This window comes from Vipera ursinii (genome assembly GCF_947247035.1).
Source record: "Vipera ursinii genome assembly, chromosome: 4".
Classification (NCBI taxonomy): domain Eukaryota; kingdom Metazoa; phylum Chordata; class Lepidosauria; order Squamata; family Viperidae; genus Vipera; species Vipera ursinii.
The window spans coordinates 20481472-20500365 of record NC_139514.1 but is presented as its reverse complement, the minus strand read 5'-3'; the positions used below and the strand labels follow the sequence as shown (position 1 = coordinate 20500365).

At 38.2% G+C, this 18894-nt stretch overlaps 1 protein-coding gene across 2 annotated transcripts in view; it reads right to left on the bottom strand.

Annotated features, from left to right (window-relative positions):
• Positions 1-18894, bottom strand: part of FGF9 (fibroblast growth factor 9) — a 45060-nt gene that overhangs the window by 16277 nt on the left and 9889 nt on the right. For both annotated transcript variants that reach the window (XM_083361868.1, XM_083361869.1), the window contains exon 2: positions 9374-9477. In XM_083361868.1, the coding sequence (XP_083217994.1) occupies positions 9374-9477 (104 nt within the window). The remainder of the gene's footprint in view (positions 1-9373; positions 9478-18894) is intronic.

Here is an 18894-nt window from a genome sequence, read left to right as displayed (position 1 = left end):
CTTCTAGAAATTCCTTGGTGTTCTTTGGACTTGGCTTGGTCTAGAATAGTCACATTTTCCCAACTGAAACTATGGTTAAGTCTGTCTATATGTTGTGAAATTAAAGAGTTTTCATCCTGTCTTCTGACTGCTGGTTGGTGTTCATAGATGGGTTCTGCCAGTCTTCTGCCTGTTTGTCCTACATAGTAGTTGTTGCAGTCATTACATATATATATTATAGATGATTACTGGGGGGTGGTTTCTGGGGTTGCTGGGTCTTTTGGTTTGCTTTGAAAGTTTTGAAGGGCTTTAGTTGGCTTGTGTGCTACGCTGATTCCATGTGGTTGCAGCAGTCTGTTCATGGTTTCTGAGATACTCCTGATATAATATCAAGAATATCAAGATAAGAGAGTCTTGAAAAGACTTCAATACGGGATTGAACTCCAAAAGACTAGAAATATTCTTGACTGGGATTGTTGGCTGTGGTAATAAAAACTTGCAAGTCCAATTAAGTTTTCTCTTCCTTCCCTCTTATACCCAAGAAGTCAAAGATGAGGCAGTCTGAGTCTCTTCCTAATATTTTCTCTTTCCCCTGGATTCAAAATGCTCTTCTGCCCTTGCTGTTTTTATAATGGTTTCTGATTCCCCCCCCAAGGTTATCTCTATGGCTCTTCGCATCACCTGCTTCATTACACTTAATCTTCCTGTCCAAGTGGAATAAAAATCCCAGAACAAAATTATGGGAACAAATTTCAAATTCACACACAACCACACATTCCTCACTTAGCAGCTCCCAAAGATCACTAGATTAGTCCTGCAATGCAGAGGTGGAAGAATTGGGCATGTCCCTCTCTTCTCTTTCTGGACTGTGTCTCCTTCTGATGGCTTCCCCAATCTATCCAGCAAACCCTGCAACCCTAGAAGTAGATAGAACTATGGAACATTCCCTCCCCTCAGCTACGTACTCATCTGCTCCAGGGAGTATATCTTGCTGGCAAACAAAGAGCCTGCTTCATCCTCACAGTCATCTTGTAGCATTGAAAAATCATGGGAACATAGAAGAGTTGGAAGGGACCTCAGAGGTCTTCTAGTCCACCCACAACTTCTGAAAGCAAGCTATTCCACTGTTTATTTGCTCTCACCATTAGGAAATTTCTCCTTAGATTGCTTCTCTCCGTGGTTAATTTCCAACCATTCTTTCTTGTCTTGCCTTTTGGTGCTTGGGTAAATAGTTTGACCCCCTCATCTTTTTGGGGGATGAAGGTTTCCTGGGAATTGTAGATGAAATCAATCTACAAACATAGGCATGAATGTCTGTCATGTTCTCCTATGATCCCTCCAGTTCTGGATGGCCCTCCAGGTCAATCAGATATTTCAATCATTTCCCTTGCAACTAGATTATAGAATAGTTTCTACTTCATATAACTCTTTTCTGTCCATCAGAATGGGAGAAGTAAGTTTTCTTAGTAAGCTGTGTTCAATGATGCAGGCAACTGCAGATGAAAGGCCATTGATTAATTTATTGAACCATTAGGAAGGGGCCAATAAACCTTTTTGAGGGACATACTAAAAACAAAATCTTAGTTGAAACCCAGGTCAAATCCCCTCTGCAATTTTGGTACCTTCTTGCCTGTGCATGTCTGCAGCTTGTTTACGTGAAGCCTTTGTCAAAACTACTTTAAGAAAAGCTCTCCTGTAGAAAGCATAGGGTGTGAAGAACTGCAGATGTTGGGGTTCTGAAGAACAAAATACAGAAGTACAAACTATAATTTGCCTGTGCAAATTATAGTAAAATATAGAAGTGCAAACTATAAGGTACTAAGTTGTTGTAAGCAAATTTTGCAGTTCAGTCCAATTATCTCGTTAGACAAGAGACATAGCAGCATATTGTTCCTGAATCTGTTTCTATTATTCAGTTTGACCATTAAAGGTTGAATGTCAAGAAGATGACAAATGGATTTTAATATCTAATAACTGGAAGAGGGCCTTCTAAAAGTTGGAGGTAAACTGAGATCCACAATTTGAGATCATGATTGACTAGGTTTCTGTACCTAAAAACACTTTCAAAAACTTTGTGTGCTTTTTCCTAAGCCGATGGGACCCCTTGCAAGGAATGAAATGAGCCATTTTTCTAAACAAATCTACAATTCCTAGAATGCCAGTATCAGCTTGTGTGGGAGGGGGGAAATAAAATCCCAGGTCATAAAAGAGGAACTCAGAGGGAGAAGCAAGTCACTGAGTTTTCCATGAATAGACTTTGCTCAGCATGAAACATGACAAGATGAAATGTAATCTCTGTCATCATTCTCACACTTGACCATGAAAACTATCTGAGCACCCAATGCAGTTTTAAACACATCCCAATGTCCAGCAGTTCTATTATCATGACATTGTTATAAACCTTCTCTCCTTAAAGAAAGGGGAACATATAAATGGCTATTGTGAAATACTGCCCTTTCAGATATGTAAGGTGAAGAACCATCTTGCAGCGCTTCCTGGATATTATCCATCCAAGACCTGGAGTAAGCATCCGGTTGCTGCACTTTCATTTAATCTGCAAGATCAACATTCTGCCTCTCTGCCCCAATCTTTCAAGAGGGTCTAACTCCTGAGCAATGGCAAAATTACAGCAGGGGGAGATTATCATTTTCTGTTTATGTGACAGGGCATTTAATAGCCTGATATTGTGAGGGGAAATAAGATACAGGAATTGAACTGGGAGAACAACTGCGTCCACCTAATCTTCCAAGTTCTTCTTTTTGCAGAACTTCCGAATTCACATGGTTTACGCATATTTGTACTAGGTGTCCTGCCCTTCCAGGAAGTGTCCTCATTGCTGGAATGCTGCCTTCATATAATTGTGTTCAGCCAATAGAAGCAATCTAGAATAAAATGCACATGACAAGGGATCCATCCTGCCCTCCTGTGCCTGGAGAACTACTTTAGCTACCATTTCTAAAGCACTAGCTTGCATCATGAATTGGAAAGTGATGTTTGGACATCTGAGAAGGAGCTGTAATGAGAAAAGGTCTTTCAATTTCTGAAATGCTGTTTGCTTCGGAATATACCATAAGAATCTATGTCTTATCTTTAGATGAGTTTATGCAGTTTGCAAAATCATAAATTCCTAATTAGGAAATTAGGAAAATCATGAAAGATGTAGATCCTTCACATTTTGAGGTAATTGCTATGAAAATATGGCTCATACTTCTAAAGCAGAGGTCCCCAACCTCTTGGGCACCAGTAACCGGTTCCATGGAAAGAGGTTTTTCCACAGATCAGAGAATGCATGGTGCTGCCTGCATCCTGCGGATGGAGATGTGCAGAACGGTTGCTGGCATGCCGTGGCCTGGTACGGGATTGGGGATTCCTGTTCTAAAGGATCCATTTGTATGCATTCAGCAGAAATCCTGTAATTGAAATCATCAATTTGGGGTAGATCAATCACAATTTCTCCAGTGTAACAAAAACAAACAAACTTATGTTTGTAGAGTCTTTTAAAGATCCTTCTAGCTCGGGTTGTGTCAGGAAGGGTCTTTCAAAAAAATCACTATGTCATCCAAATACACTGCAACATTTGTTGTTGTTAGTTGTGAAGTCGTGTCCAACCCATCGCGACCCTATGGACAATGTTCCTCCAGGCCTTCCTGTCCTCTACCATCTTCTGGAGTCAATTTAGGCTCACGCCTACTGCTTCAGTGACTCCATCCAGCCACCTCATTCTCTGTCGTCCCCTTCTTCTCTTGCCCTCAACCTTTCCCAGCATTAGGCTCTTCTCCAGTGAGTCCTTCCTTCTCAAAAGGTGGCCAAAGTATTTGAGTTTCAGCTTCAGGATCTGGCCTTCCAAAGAGCAGTCAGGATTGATCTCCTCTAGGACTGACCGGTTTGACTGCCTTGCAGTCCAGGGACTCGCAGGAGTCTTCTCCAGCACCATAGTTCAAAGGCCTTAATTCTTTGGCGCTCAGCCTTTCTTATGGTCCAACTTTCACAGCCATACATTGCAACTGGGAAGACCATAGCCTTGACTATATGCACGTTTGTTGACAGGGTGATGTCTCTGCTTTTTAGTGTGCTGTCTAGGTTTGCCATGGCTTTCCTCCCCAGGAGCAAGTGTCTTTTAATTTCTTGGCTGCAGTCCCTGTCTGCGGTGATCTTGGAGCCCAGGAAAATAAAATCTCTCACTACCTCCATTTCTTCCCCATCTATTTGCCAGGAATTGAGAGGGCTGGATGCCATGATCTTGGTTTTCTTAATGTTTAGTTTCAAACACTGCAACATACACTTGCCCAAAATATCAAAAACTTTTAATTCATCTGAATCATGAATAATAAAACTCTACTGAAAAAGGCCACAGTAACAGACTCTTGCAAGATTGATTATATTGTTCCATCCCTCCCTTTTATACCCCTGGGAATCAGGGAGCAGCCAAGTGTGACTCTTTTCCTAATACTTTCTCTTTTCTGAAAGCTCAGGGCAAACGTCTGCACATTTTCTTTTTGCAATAGTTTCTGAATCTTTTCCCCAAGATCATCTCCATGGCTCCCTACATTTTACATGACTTTAATAACCATGTTATTTGAGTGTCTGTGGGTCTTTAAAAGTCTAGCACAGAAGATGGAATTTACAACAATAAACTATTTCAACACAGACTAGATTTGCTAATGGATACATGTCATTTGGCAAGTGCCAGTACTGCAGTGTCAGCATCCAGCCACACTTTAGCTTTGGCACCCAGAATACCACACCCTCCCCCCGTAAGCTTTTTTAACCCAATACCAGTATGGTACTTGAAACAAGCCAGCACCTTGAGCGCTATTTGTTGGCATACAGTATGCTTCAAGAATCCAGGAGGATAGGAAAATACGCACCAACTCCAGACCATAACAATATTTCTGCTACCGTTGGCAGTTGTTGAAATATAGGTATTAATTATGCCAGTGTCAACAAGACCCTAAAGGATCATGAATATTAGATGATACATTTCATTGAAACTAATAGAATTAGATCACAGCCACTTTTCATTTCATTGCATTGCAGTTTAGCAGTAAAGCCCATCTTCTGTTGACAGCATTTCAAGCCAATTCTTACAGCCTTGGGGGACAATGCCCCAGGCATTTCTCCTATGCAAGCCCCACCAATGGAAATAGGAATTTCCACAGCATATGGCCCAAACACACCATTGCCAAGTACTTCATTAAGCTTTGCATACATTTCCTATTCAACAACAACAAAAAGCTTCTGTACTTCAAAATGTCCATAGGTACCCATTGCAAAATTAACTGAGGAAGGAAAGATACACTCAGATTCAAAATCAGTTACGTACCAAGTCAATTTCATTAGTAAAATAAACCAGTTTCAAGTTTTCATACATTTAAAGATTTCTTTTACACTGCAGTAGCTATTAAATAACATTCTTTTTTGAGTGCCAGTTTGTTTCCATGCAAACTTAATTTCAGAACTAATATACTTCAGACAGCCAATTGTTGTCTTCAATCTTGTTACACAATTAGATGATATTGCTAATTTCACATGTTTTTCATATGTTATATTGTAAGGCAATTTCTAATATGTAACAATGAATATATTATGTAAGTACAATTGCATTTCTGCATGGCATCTTTTTGTCTTAGAAGGACTCTTGGAACCAGGCTGTAAGTCGCCCAGAGTCGCTTCAAAATGAAATGGGCGGCATGTAAATTTAATATATAAATAAAACTGCAATAGAACCTGGGTTTGGTAGTTTTTCTATAGACCAAACTTTTTCATTTTTTCCAAAGAAAGGTATCCTAAAATACCCATTTTTAAGTATAAGCTTTTTTCCCCTGCAAATTCTTAACATTCTCCCCCTCAAATCATCAAATATTTAGAAGGCATTTATAGTTCCACAAAAAGAAGAATGGAGATCTGTGCCTATTTAATATTTCTTCCGTTTACTTACATTTTATTTCCCTCATTCAAATTACATCATTTTTTAAGAGCACTTGAACAACTGGGAAGTTCTCTTTTTAGCTTTCACAGAGTTGAAGAGAAAATTCTGAAAGGTCACAGAATTCAGATGTATTGATAAAATTTGCAAATACAGAAATGAGTGATGGTATACCACTACATGAATAAACATAGGGGAATGTAGAACTCAGTTCTTACAAATTTATTGCCTTTTATTCATACCTGTAAATGTACTTGTGCTGGATAGGACTTTTGAGAACTGAATTCCACTCAATTAAATGACTCTAGGTTAGGAAAGGCCAAATTAAGTTGAGGAAGAAATACAGAGAGTGAGAGTCTTCTTCAATTGATTTAGTTCTCCTCAATTGACTGGATACTACAGTACTACTTTTGATAACACAATTACATAACTTCATGCCATGGCAAAGCAGTTTTTCCTGACTGCCTGTCTGTACTAATTTCTATTCAGAAAGGAATGAGGCAAACATGCATTTTAGTCTCACATTTTCCAGTTTAACTCCATGTGCCAAATTTTAACAATGAACTACATCCCACTAAACTGGCAGTCCTTCTTTATACCAATGACACATCTTATCTACAATACAAGTAGAATTAAGGCAGAAAATCCAAGACTTTGCCCCCATAATGTAGACATCATAACTTACTTAATAATCATCATTCCAAGACAAAAACAGCGATCATTATTAAAAAAAACTATGTTAGGCATAATAATCATCTGAAAATGATATCAACATAGTACAAATCAAGGCCCTTAAATACCCGGGTCTAATTTTTTAATCTCCTATTTGGAGGGAAACAAATAAGCACTTTCACTAGCCCATAAGATTGCTAACTTGGTTTTATATTTACTAGTAGAAAAGAAAGTGCTATATGTCTCTTGCCATAATCATTTATAATGGTAACGCAACTAGGCCTCTGCTTTCTTCAGAGATGGTTTTCAGATACCATGGAAAAAAGATACTGAATCAGACCTCAGGTCTTTCAGCCCAATACATGCCTTCAATTGAACTTGAGAGCACAAATGTGGAGCTGAAACAATCCATCTTTCACAATGGTCTCCAGAATAACTGGAGGACAATCCATGCTATTAAACAGTTGGTCTATGGAAAACTATTCAATTCAGCCAGCTACTTTTCCAATGTCCCTTGCATGCTATATCAACTTCTCCTAACTTACATTTGTAAGTTATAGTGTTCTATAATTGTGTTTCCCTGTTTGAGAAACACTGTTCTAGAACATGATCAATTATGATTTGCCCAGTGTGGGAAATTGAAATTGTCCTGCACTGTATGTCCTGCCCTTTTTCCATGGCCTGCTGCATGCATTTAATAACTCTCTAACTGCTTAATTGCTTTGGTAGGATGAGGAAAAAGTTCGTTTACAGGCCCGTTTATTTTCAGAAATATCATGGCACATAGCTGTATTTTGTAGTATAACCGCTGCTACTCGGGGGCTAATAGGTTACACTCTGTGTGTGTGTGTGTGTGTGTGTGTGTGTGTGTGTGTGTGAGAGAGAGAGAGAGAGAGAGAGAGAGAGAGAGAGAAGGGGAGGAGAGAAAGAGGTATTTCACCCACACCAATAATAAGTAATTCACTTCAGCATTCTGCTTTTTTTCCTTCCTATTGTGCTTTTCTGATATGTAATATGCACTGACAGTTCATCTTCAACTATAAATATTTACTAACTTTCTAAAGCTGAGGACGAAAAAGATACAAGATGAAGTGGGACCGTTTTTTCTGAATAGAAGAGCATTCCCCCGAGGATAATTTATTATGACTATATGCCAGTGATATCACTTGCTTTCTCTGGTTATGAAGCTTGAAAGGAGGACAGATAACTCTAACAAAAATATTAAGCAACTTCTTATGTAAGGTTTTGGAAATTATATTATAGTCCACGTAGAATTCTGGAGATGCAGTTTTCATCTATTGTGTCCACCAAATGCAACATGCTCCAGTATAGCTATTAGATGCCATTCAACCTATTATGGTTCCAGAGGGACTGGAATGCCTTAGAATTTTTAAGTATTCTGCTACACCAAGTCCTACCTCAGTTTATTTATATGCCATTTAAAAGCTTTGCCAACAGCACCGGAATTATACATCTGATGTATTCTTTGGCTATTCTTGAAAAAGCAAACATTTGAGTGGTTTTCCTGATATTTTGATCATTAGGAAATTCCAGGATTATAGATAATATCGGGAAATTGGAATAACTCAGAAGATAATACAGATCTTTATTATTTTTGAGAATTACAGGAATATTTTTAGATAATCACCAGGAATTAATTTTGATTTATAGAAGTTTTTATCTACACTTAATAAAGGTAAGTGATATGCCAGTATAACATTATAGATAAAATAACACAAACAGCAGATCATGACAGTGCATATACAACCTGATTATCATATTTATGTATTACTAATAGCAATAGTTACTAAAAGGATCGTATTTATGTATCTGTTATATTTATATACCGCATTTCTTCCAGAGTTCAAAGCAGCCTAAATTTTATCCATACAAAATTGTCCTGACATAGAAATATTGAGAGATAGAAAGTACCAAAGTTAACTAGTACATTTTATGCCTCAATAAAGATTTAAACCATTATTCTATTATTCCTTGAAAGGTGCACTTTTATAATTCAGTTCTCTCATCCCAATGTCTAGTTTTATAGTATAATAATAATATTTTAGGACTTGAATTGTTAAATTTCCAGCAGTCTTAGACTGTGAATTTAACTGTAGATTACCTATAAAGCAGATTACTTATAAAGCAGATTACATTAATAATGCTCAAAAATCAAATTCTGAGCACACAGAAGAAAAGCATACAAAAATGTATGACTTTCTTTAAATGAAATCTAAGATTCAGTAAAACTGAATTAAATAAAATTGGGAAAATGAGAAATAAGCATTGATAGATTTGGGTATCTTCCTAATGATGTTAGGAAGATTGCCGGAGGGTAACACCCAGTGGGAGGGCCTTCTCTGTGGGTGCGCCTGCCCTTTGGAACCAGCTGCCCCTAGAGCTCAGGACTGCCCCTGACCTTTGCTCATTCTGCCAGGACCTGAAGACCTGGCTCTTTGAGCTTTCCGGCCAGGACTGAGAATTTGAATTGTAATTTTATTTAATTGGGTTTTAATTGGAGTTTAATAGGGCTTTTATTTTATTCAAGGACTAAATTTAATTACGGTATTTTAATTGTTCTTAACTTTTGTAATGTGTATTTATTTTAAATTCCTTGTGAACCGCCCTGAGTCCTACGGGAGAAGGGCGGTATATAAGTCCAATAAACATAAACATAAACATGTTACATAATCACTGATGATATGGTTGAATAATATATCTTAAAAGAAGCTAATTAGACACAAAAATATTAAAATTGACTAGGTAAAGACATATTTTTAACTGCAAAATACTTACCGAGCCATATAGTTCTCCTTTTTCATTCATTCCCAAATAAAGTCCACTGTCTACCCCTCGAATGCTGACCAGGCCTACTGCTATACTGATAAACTCCAGGATACCTGCAAAAGATATAAAGCAAGCGTATTAACCTAGCTTCCATTCTCCTGTTTTAATATTTGTGTTGACTTTTAATTGATTCAGACATATTGCTAAAATTGCAGATGTTTTTCTACCAAAAAGAAAAATGTCAACACATCAGCAGTTATTAGAGGTACAGGCAGTCCTAATACGTAAGACAAACAGTGTTGAGCTTTTCCTTAAATTATTGCAGAAGAACAAATCATTCATAAAGAATAAAGGCAACGGGTTTTAACATACACGTTAATTGATACTTGTAATCTGATATGTTATCTGCATCTGCATAACCAATTCATCTTCCCTCTACCCTCCCCCACTTTATCCCAATTTATATTCTTCATCAATCTAGCCACCCTATGCATCTGATAAAATGAGCTGCAGCTGATGAAAGCTGAGGCCTGTTAATAAAATCTGTTAGTCAGCAAGGGGGATACCTGACTCGTCCTTAGTTTCTGAAATTATGCAACTCAGGCTTCCTATGAAAGTCAAACCAAAAGACGAGACCTTAAAAATACTTGTTCGAAGATTATTTTATAAGTCCTTCTAGTGAAGTGCCTGAGCAGATCTAACTGTTCACATGGCAGAACCTGCAGATAGGCTAGAAGGAACATTTGAAGGCTACTTTAAAGGGCAAAAGCAGCACAATATTTATCCATGAAAGATTATTCAGAATCTGGTTAAACACAAAGCAGAATTTAACTCAAAATGTCTAAAGAAAACATTTCCTGAACATCAATTTTTAATATGAGTGAAATGTTGAAAACTTCAAAAAAATGGTTATAGCAAAGGTACAGGCTTAAAATGTACATGAGAACAGGTAAGGGTTTATTGCAGGGGTGTCAAACTGCCAGCCCATGGGCCAGATGTGTCACGCGGAAGCCGTGCCCACCCCATTGCCAGCAATGGCAAAACTGTCCCAATACCTTGCGCAATGTAACGTGACATTGCGAGTTTGAGACGTCTGGTTTATTGGAATGAGAATGGAAAAAGAATTTTAATGGAAGAGAATAAAGTCATAATCTCTACTAATGCATAAGGAAAATGACTAATAGAAAAGCACAAACTAGATTTTGTAAAATAATAATTGCACGTCTTTCATCTATCTCAGCAAAGAAATTCAGCCAGAAAAAAATTGACGGGAAGTTCTGTAACTTGTCATGTAAAGTTCTATGCAATTATTATGGAGCTTTGCTTTATTTATTATTCATCATTGCAAAGGCATCCAATTTACAACCTGGATGACGGCGGCCTACTGGAATCTACACATTTAAAATTACTAGAATAATAGTTTTATCAAATAATAATTCAAAACAATCAATATTCTTCTAGGAGTATTTACCATAGTCAATTAGAAAGAATTAAACTTTCATCTTGGGTATTTTCACACAAAAGATTCCATACACTTCTAATCTAAAGTCTAGTCCCTTTTTCCCTCAAATTTTGGTTGAATTTAAAAAAAATGAAATGGCAAGACCTGTGAGTGAAAGTGTTTGCACAATAAAGGCCTTAACTGGAATCAACCCTTGATTGGGGGTTCTGCATTAATAAATCTGGTATCTTCCATACTAATGTAAAAGAACACTGGAAATGTAGTTGCCATGTTGATTTCAGGGGTCTGGTTTACAATGGATAATTCCTGAAAGTAACATAAGATTTATTGCAGATTTTTCAAAATTGATGAACAGTCTGAAACAACTATGAAATCATTGATTTCAGCTTTTTATATACTGCAACTATGAATGCTTGCTATAATACTTCAAGCATTCAGTATTGGAGATGTTTGGAGTTGGTTAGAATGCACTATTTCAGGCAAATCCTGCCTACAGTCTGGAGTTCAATCTTGACCGGCTCAGGGTTGACTCAGGCCTTCCATCCTTCCGAGGTCAGTAAAATGAGGACCCAGATTGTTGGGGGCAATATGCTGACTCTGTAAAACTACTTATAGACGGCCATAAAGCACTATGAAGTGATATATAAGTCTAAGTGCTATTGCTACTTAAAGTGACAAATCTAGGGTATGTTAGACAGATCTGAGTCCCACCATAATCAAAGTACAAAATGATTTGGATTTGGTTTATAATACTACCTATAATGTGGGTTTTCCCACATATATGTTGAAATAAACTGTATCTTAAATACAAGGATCTCTCATTTTGAAGCCTGTCTCCTTAAATTCTATACAACCTATGACCAATCACTTAGGAACCATTCAAAGTTCAACCATTCAACAGTCTCCAAAAATGGGATTTACAACCTGGATTTGAAGTTCTAACAGCTGCTCCTCCTCCCCACAACTGGCCCTCATTTACAGATATTTGCAGCACACCATGGTCATGTGAAAACAATTTAAACAGTTTTTATCAGAAAATGGCATTTACTTCTGGTTTCCGCCAAAAACCACCCTTAGTAAGCAATGGGTTTGCCTTATGACTGCTGCTTAACAATCATCACAAAAACGGTCGTAAAATCAGATGCAGTCATGTGGTGACTCACTTTATGACCATTATGACTTACAACTATAACCGTGGGCTCAATTATGATTTTAACTGAAAGGCTACATGTACCAAGACTTTGATAATGCCACTGTTCATGAAAATTGGTCTCACAGCTTTTGTCATTAAAGTCATGGCTTCATAAGGCCTAGCATTAGAACCTCAATTGCACATTTAGAACAAGCTGACTAAATTTTTATCTGGGCAATTTCTCTATACTTGCATATTTTTTGCATAATTTTGCATGGATCGTTCTGAAGCAGGATAGGGAAGCAGGATAGAAAAACCTAGCTCCCTTTTTGATGCTTCAGAATATAACTCAGTTGTTGATTGGGCTAAAGGTAAAGGTAAAGGTAAAGGTTCCCCTGCACATGCGTGCTAGTCGTTTCCAACTCTAGGGGCCGGTGCTCATCTCCGTTTCAAAGCCGAAGAGCCAGCGCTTGTCCGAGGACGTCTCTGTGGTCATGTGGCCGGCATGACTAGACGCCAAAGGCGCACGGAACGCTGTTACCTTCCCACCGTAGTGGTCCCTATTTTTCTACTTGCATTTTTACGTGCTTTCGAACTGCTAGGTTGGCAGAAGCTGGGACGAGTAACAGGCGCTCACTCTGCTACGCGGCACTCGGGATTCGACCCGCCAAACTGCCGACCTTCTGATCGACAAGCTCAGCGTCCTAACCCACTGAGCTATTCCAGGAAAGCACTATTCCCTTTGAATATAAAAAACATTTACACAAAATCAGAACAAGTTTGAACAATGATTAAACTTGCTAGTTTAGCCATCTGTCAAAATTTACCTTTTGTCTAAGCTATCCTGTATTAAAAAGAATTATAGAATGTTTTCTTCCAGTTGGTGATATTGAGTGGAATGGAAGCAAAATGAAGCCAAGAGAATCTTCATCCCAACCCCACCATGCCATCTATGGTATATAGACAGCAATGCTTGCTAGCGCTATGCTCATTACAAGCTAGGGACGACCAATGGGATAGCAAAAGTTATACCGTTATAAGTTTCAGTTGGCATGATAGCAGTATAAGTTTCTAGATAGCACTTTAATTTGGCTATGAAGAATAGCCCTGAATTACTCATCTGTAATACACACAATCTGTGCATCAGAATGTAAAGATATTTATGAATCATCATGCCAGCTGCATATGGCCATTTCCTGTTGGGTATAATGTAACATTCTTTCAATCTGCATTCAACTGTTTTCATTTTGCTGTTGAATGTATGCAGTTTACTGCAATTCTCCTTGAGACATTTAAAAGGTAGGCGACCAAACATATTTTTCATCTGCAAAAAGGTGACCTATATTTACAAAACATGCTAAACTATTATCTGTTTGATCATTTATTGAATATAACCAGAAAAGCTAGGTTCATATGATATGCTATAAGCATAACTGATAGATCTTTAAAATCAGGAAGTCCACATTCTGATTTACATTTACCCAATTCTACCCAGCTGTAGAATTGGAAGATTTAATCCAAGCTTTTCTTCAATCCAGAATTTGAAGCTGAGCTAAGGCTTCCTTGAAATAAAACTGTTGTGCATCTGTTCTGCTCTCCACAAAAGCAGAACTAAATACTTTGTAATGCAATCTATCCCACTGTACCTTACCTTACTGTTAAGCCCCATAGAAGGATGTTTCTCCTGGCAGTCCTTCTAATACTGGAATAAAGCTTTTTGTCACCCTTAACATTTAAATCTCTCCCAAATCCTGCTGTGCTACCTTACAGATAGTCCTCAACTTATGACCTCAATTGGCACCAGAACTTTCATTACTAAGCAATGCATTTAAATATTTTGGAATATCCTGATCCCAGCACACAATCCTAGGTTCTTCAGAATTCCCTCTAGCACTGAAGGAATTAACACGTTATTAACAAAATAATAAACCTATAACTGCTATTTATATGCAATCCATTAAACCACTATAGATTTAAAATTACAATTGTATCAACAAAATTACTGTTGTGTATGCATTAAATACCTATTTCTTTGGCAAGTACTACCTATCAATAGATGTGATGCCTTCACAACTTGGTGTCAAAGAATCTGAAAGAATGCCTCTTCTATGTTTCTACCTCTACCTTAAGGTCATCTTCAGACCATCATCTCATCCCCAGCCCACAATTGAGGCTGCTTAAAACCATCTTCACCTATTCCACTCTTGGGACTGTGCTTTCTCTGTTCTATCTATACTATGAATGCAATCTCGAACTCTTAATCAACCAATGTGGTTAGAGGTTGGGATTTGGCAGTCTCACTGGCTACTTTAGGCTGCTTTGAGTATGACTTCTCCTGTGAAATCACTGGACACTGGCCTCCAAGGCCATTTTGGTTTTGGCTGCATAACACAGTTGTTTTCAGACTGCCTTTCCAGCATCTTCCAAAGCATTGATCAAATATTACATAGTTTCCTTATTACATGGGTTTAACAGTTTGGGGGTGGGGGGATTGTTTTTCGAGAACAGATGGGTTCGGTGCTGCACACATTAGTTCAAACAGGAAAGAAATGGGTTCTGCTATCTATATATTTCTGGTTCCATTCCCTATAGGGTTTTTGGTGTTTCTGCTTACAAAGGGTTTTCACATGGTGATATCATTTGTTGTACGGAGGAGGTGCATGGAAAGCAGCTACTCTTTATGACATTTTGGTTATTCTAGGGTAGAACTAGTGGCTCAGTGGGTTAGGACAGGGTTAGGTAGAAGGTCGGCAGTTTGGTGGGTCGAATCCCGAGTGCCACATAACAGAGTGAGCACCTGTTACTTGTCCCAGCTTCTGCCAACCTAGCAGTTCGAAAGCACATAAAAATGCAAGTAGAAAAATAGGGACCACTACGGTGGGAAGGTAACAGCGTTCTGTGCACCTTTGGCATCTAGTCATGCCGGTCACATGACCACAGAGATGTCCTCGGACAACGCTGGCTCTTCAGCTTTGAAACGGAGATGAGCACGGGCCCCTAGAGTCGGAAACGACTAGCACACATGTGCGGGGGAACCTTTACCTTTACCTTTACCTTAGGGTAGAACTAGCTGAGGATGGAACTCTCTCATTCCTCATCACCCCCTCCCATTTCAAGTGAACCAAGTGCTTCTAACATAGGTCTAGCACTGTTTGAAAGAGTGCTAGATCATCTTCAGAAAAAATAAACCACCTGACTTCCAGAACACCAGCAAAGACTAAAATCTGTACTGAACAGAACCTTCAGGAAAACTCCTTTCCCTTCCCACTTCACTCTGTGGCTCTCATGACTGCAATCCATCAGATAAGCTGTCCTGAGAAACAGATTTAGCATGCTTCCAGAAGAGTGCAAGGCCCACATTCAGAATTAGCATGCCTAACAGATAACAGGTGAGGGACACCTCTATACCTGTGATATATTAAATGGGCAACTTGACCACTGCTAATCCCGCTGTTCAAGGTACTTAGCTACATTCACCCATTCCCACAAGAGACATTAATTGGTGGCTGTTTTTGCTACTAGTAGGTGGTGCTTGATGGGTGAAAAACACCCCAGGAAGATTTATCGTTTGCTTTTCTTACTTTTTCCACATTAAAAACAAACTACCATTCCCTGGCATCTTTACTGAGATAGAATAAGAATTAGCAATCAGATCAGCACTATTTATGGCAAAAGAGTTTTTTTAAAAATTGCTTTACATTAACTGTTTGCAATGGATCATGGCACTCTACAGTTAATTGTAACTATGATTAATTTCAAACAAGTCAATTTCAGATTGAATCTGGAACCTATCTTCCCTGAGCATTATAATTAATCAGAGTTTAGTATTTACGTATAAAGAAAAAGAAAAAAAATAGAGAAAAGGATATAGGGTTATAGTTCAACTTAGTAGTATTAAACGGAGCATCACTTATTCAAAAAGAAAATCTCAGAAGACATAAAGTAACACAAGGCCAAAAGTATTAGTCTTAGAAGTGGGCAAGTTTCACATGTATGTTTCTTAGCAAGTAAAACTATCTAATTGTACTCCTCAAAGAAAAAGAATGGCTGAAAATTGAAATACTTCCAAGTTCCAAGGAGAATTTTAAACACCAAGGAGAAATTTCCAACTCGGAAATAATGAGGTAACAATCAGTACATCAAAAAGTAGGACATGGCAATGAGAGTTATCCAGGGTACAGCTGTGACACTATTTTCTGTAACAGAGACTGACAATGCTTAAATCACTAAATTATGAACACCAGAATTTTTAAAAATGTTGGCTTGGAATACACATGCTGGATACTCTTATCAACTTAATGGGGGGGCTGTAAAATACCAAGTCATAAATCATCCAAAGGCAAGATAGGCAGGAAAGAAATCTAATAAAAATTTGACAAGCACATACCAACCATCACGCTAAGCCTATACCAAACAAACCATATGGTTTGCTATATAGCTGAACCCCTAAAAGAGACAATACAGTACTTTCAAATCCCCTATTTAAGTTGCTGCAGGTATTAGAAAAGCTGGAAATTAAATCCCTCTCCCCAACTCCACACAAAAAAGAAATCAAGACAAATTGTGTCTTCCCATGCACCCATGATGCAAAACAGGATCCTGAGAAGGGGAGGATATATGTAAGCCCTCTTATAACCAAAACTACAGTGTGTATAACAGTATCTGAAGGTATTTATTAAATTAGATTCATAATTAGCTTCCCTTTAATCCATTCATTTTGCATCATTTGTTCAAAAACAATACTTGCATCAGTTGGATGTACCCACAGAACTAATGAAAAGGTCCGGTTTAAAGGGAATTAATATATCAAGCCACTAGGACAAGGGTAGGCAACCTCGGCTCTTTTATCACTCATGGACTTCAACTCCCAGAATTCCTGAGCCAGCTATGCTGACTCAGGAATCCTGGAAGTTGAAGTCCATGAGTGATAAAAGAGCCGAGGTTGCCTACCCCTGCACTAGAACTATGTAGGTTTGAGGGCCAGCTTAATGATACGGGTATTTTCTATCTGTTGAACTGAAAATATCCTGCCCATTGCAACTGTGTCATCAGATTCCATAAAACTGTTGGCAATATAGTTGAATGTAGAATATGCAGTTACTGCATTTCATCTGCAGTCTTTCTGAAAATCCCAACTGTGTTGCAGCTGCAGCTTTTCCCCAGTCTTTGCAAAGATCTGACTGCTGCATCATCACCAATGTGAGCTGGAGTCACAAGCTATGAATGGAAGGTCACAGATTGCAGAAGAATGAAAAAAACAGGGACTCTTCAGACCCTCTCCAGAAACATGTTTTTGCTGTTTTTTTTAATTTCCTGTCCTTCCATCTAAGAGGATTAATTATCTTCCATTCAGAAATTGTTTTTGCCTGGAGAAAAATGTAAAGAAAACTATCTGAAGGTAATGGGAAATATATTTGCCAAATGCCTCCCCATTTCAAAGTGTTGGCTCTGCTTCCAGAACAGAATAAATAATAAAAGTTAACAGGCATCTTTTATTTAAGGACTCTATAACTCTGTAGAAAAGGGAAAACCCACACACCTGCCCAATGTTTCATTTTTTAAAATGCCCATCATTAAAACAGGCAGGTGTGTATGTGACAGGAAGGCTTATATTTTGCAGGAACCTCTAAGAATCAAGATATGTGATTTAATTTCCATCTCATTTTTTCTTCAACAAACTATGTGGTGTTTACTGTTTCATACATTTATTGTGAGAAGTAACTTAGGAAAGAATTTATAATACAAAGGGAGTACCCTACTTCTGCAGTTTGACATATAGACTGTTGATAAATGTCATGGATGCCAAAAATGGTGATGGCCTAAAATCTTATAAATGTTACTTCCTTGGGGGTCTTTGCAAGATATACAGGTAGTCGTAGTCCTCAACTTATTGAGCCCAGAATTTATGTTGCTAAGCAAGACAGCCGAGTTTTGCCTTTTTTGCCAGTTAAGCAAATTACCAGTTGTTAAATGAATATGGCTTCCCCCACTGACTTTGCTTGTCAGAAGCTGGCTGGAAGATTACAAATGGTGATCACATGAACTCAGGACAGTGCAACTGTCATAACTACATGCCAGTTACCAAGTGCCTGAATTTTGATCATGTAACTACGGGGATGCTGCAATGGTCATTAAGTATGAAAACTGGACATAAGTCACTCATTTCAGTGACATTATAATTTTGAATGATCACTAACTGAATGGTTGTTAAATAGAGGACACTCTGTTCTTAGAAAATTTAAAAATTTGCCATAGCCCACAGTTTAGTGTGTATGTATGCACACTTGCCCAGGGGAAAAAAGACAAAAGTTAACTTGAATAGTAGAAAGTATTTGAGGCAAGACAAAGCAATTTCAACAGCTTCCTTCAGGTAGGTGGAAAAGGTGTCAGTACCCAGGATATTATGGTAGTCATTTTGATAAGAGAGAAACTGTCCTGTATTCCAGCTATCTGAGAGATCCAAAAAATGCCAAAAGGACTATTGGGCCTAAAGACAGCCTATCACTCATGTACAGAAAAGACAACTATGGTAACAGAATGAAGAGCTATTTGAAGCTGATTCCAATTACCTGCTCAGAGCAAGAATCCAAATTAAAGCACCCTTAGCAGATGACTGCTCAATGTTCACCTGAATATAGTCAGTAAATGGGAGCTCACCACTTCTCTAGTTACTTGATTTTACTTTTGAACTAAGAGACCTAGTATGGCGCACAAACTGGGAAATTGTGAGTTCCAGTCCTACCTTAGGCATGAAGACAGCTGGGTGACCTTGGGCCGGTCGCACACATTGCCTGGAAGGAGGCAATGGAAAACTACTTCTCAAAAATATTGGAAAGAAAACTGCAGACTTGTCGTGGCAATTGCCAGGAGTCAACACTAATTCAAAGGTGCACACATGCACAAATCTTCTACTAATATTCAGTTGGAGTTTGCTCT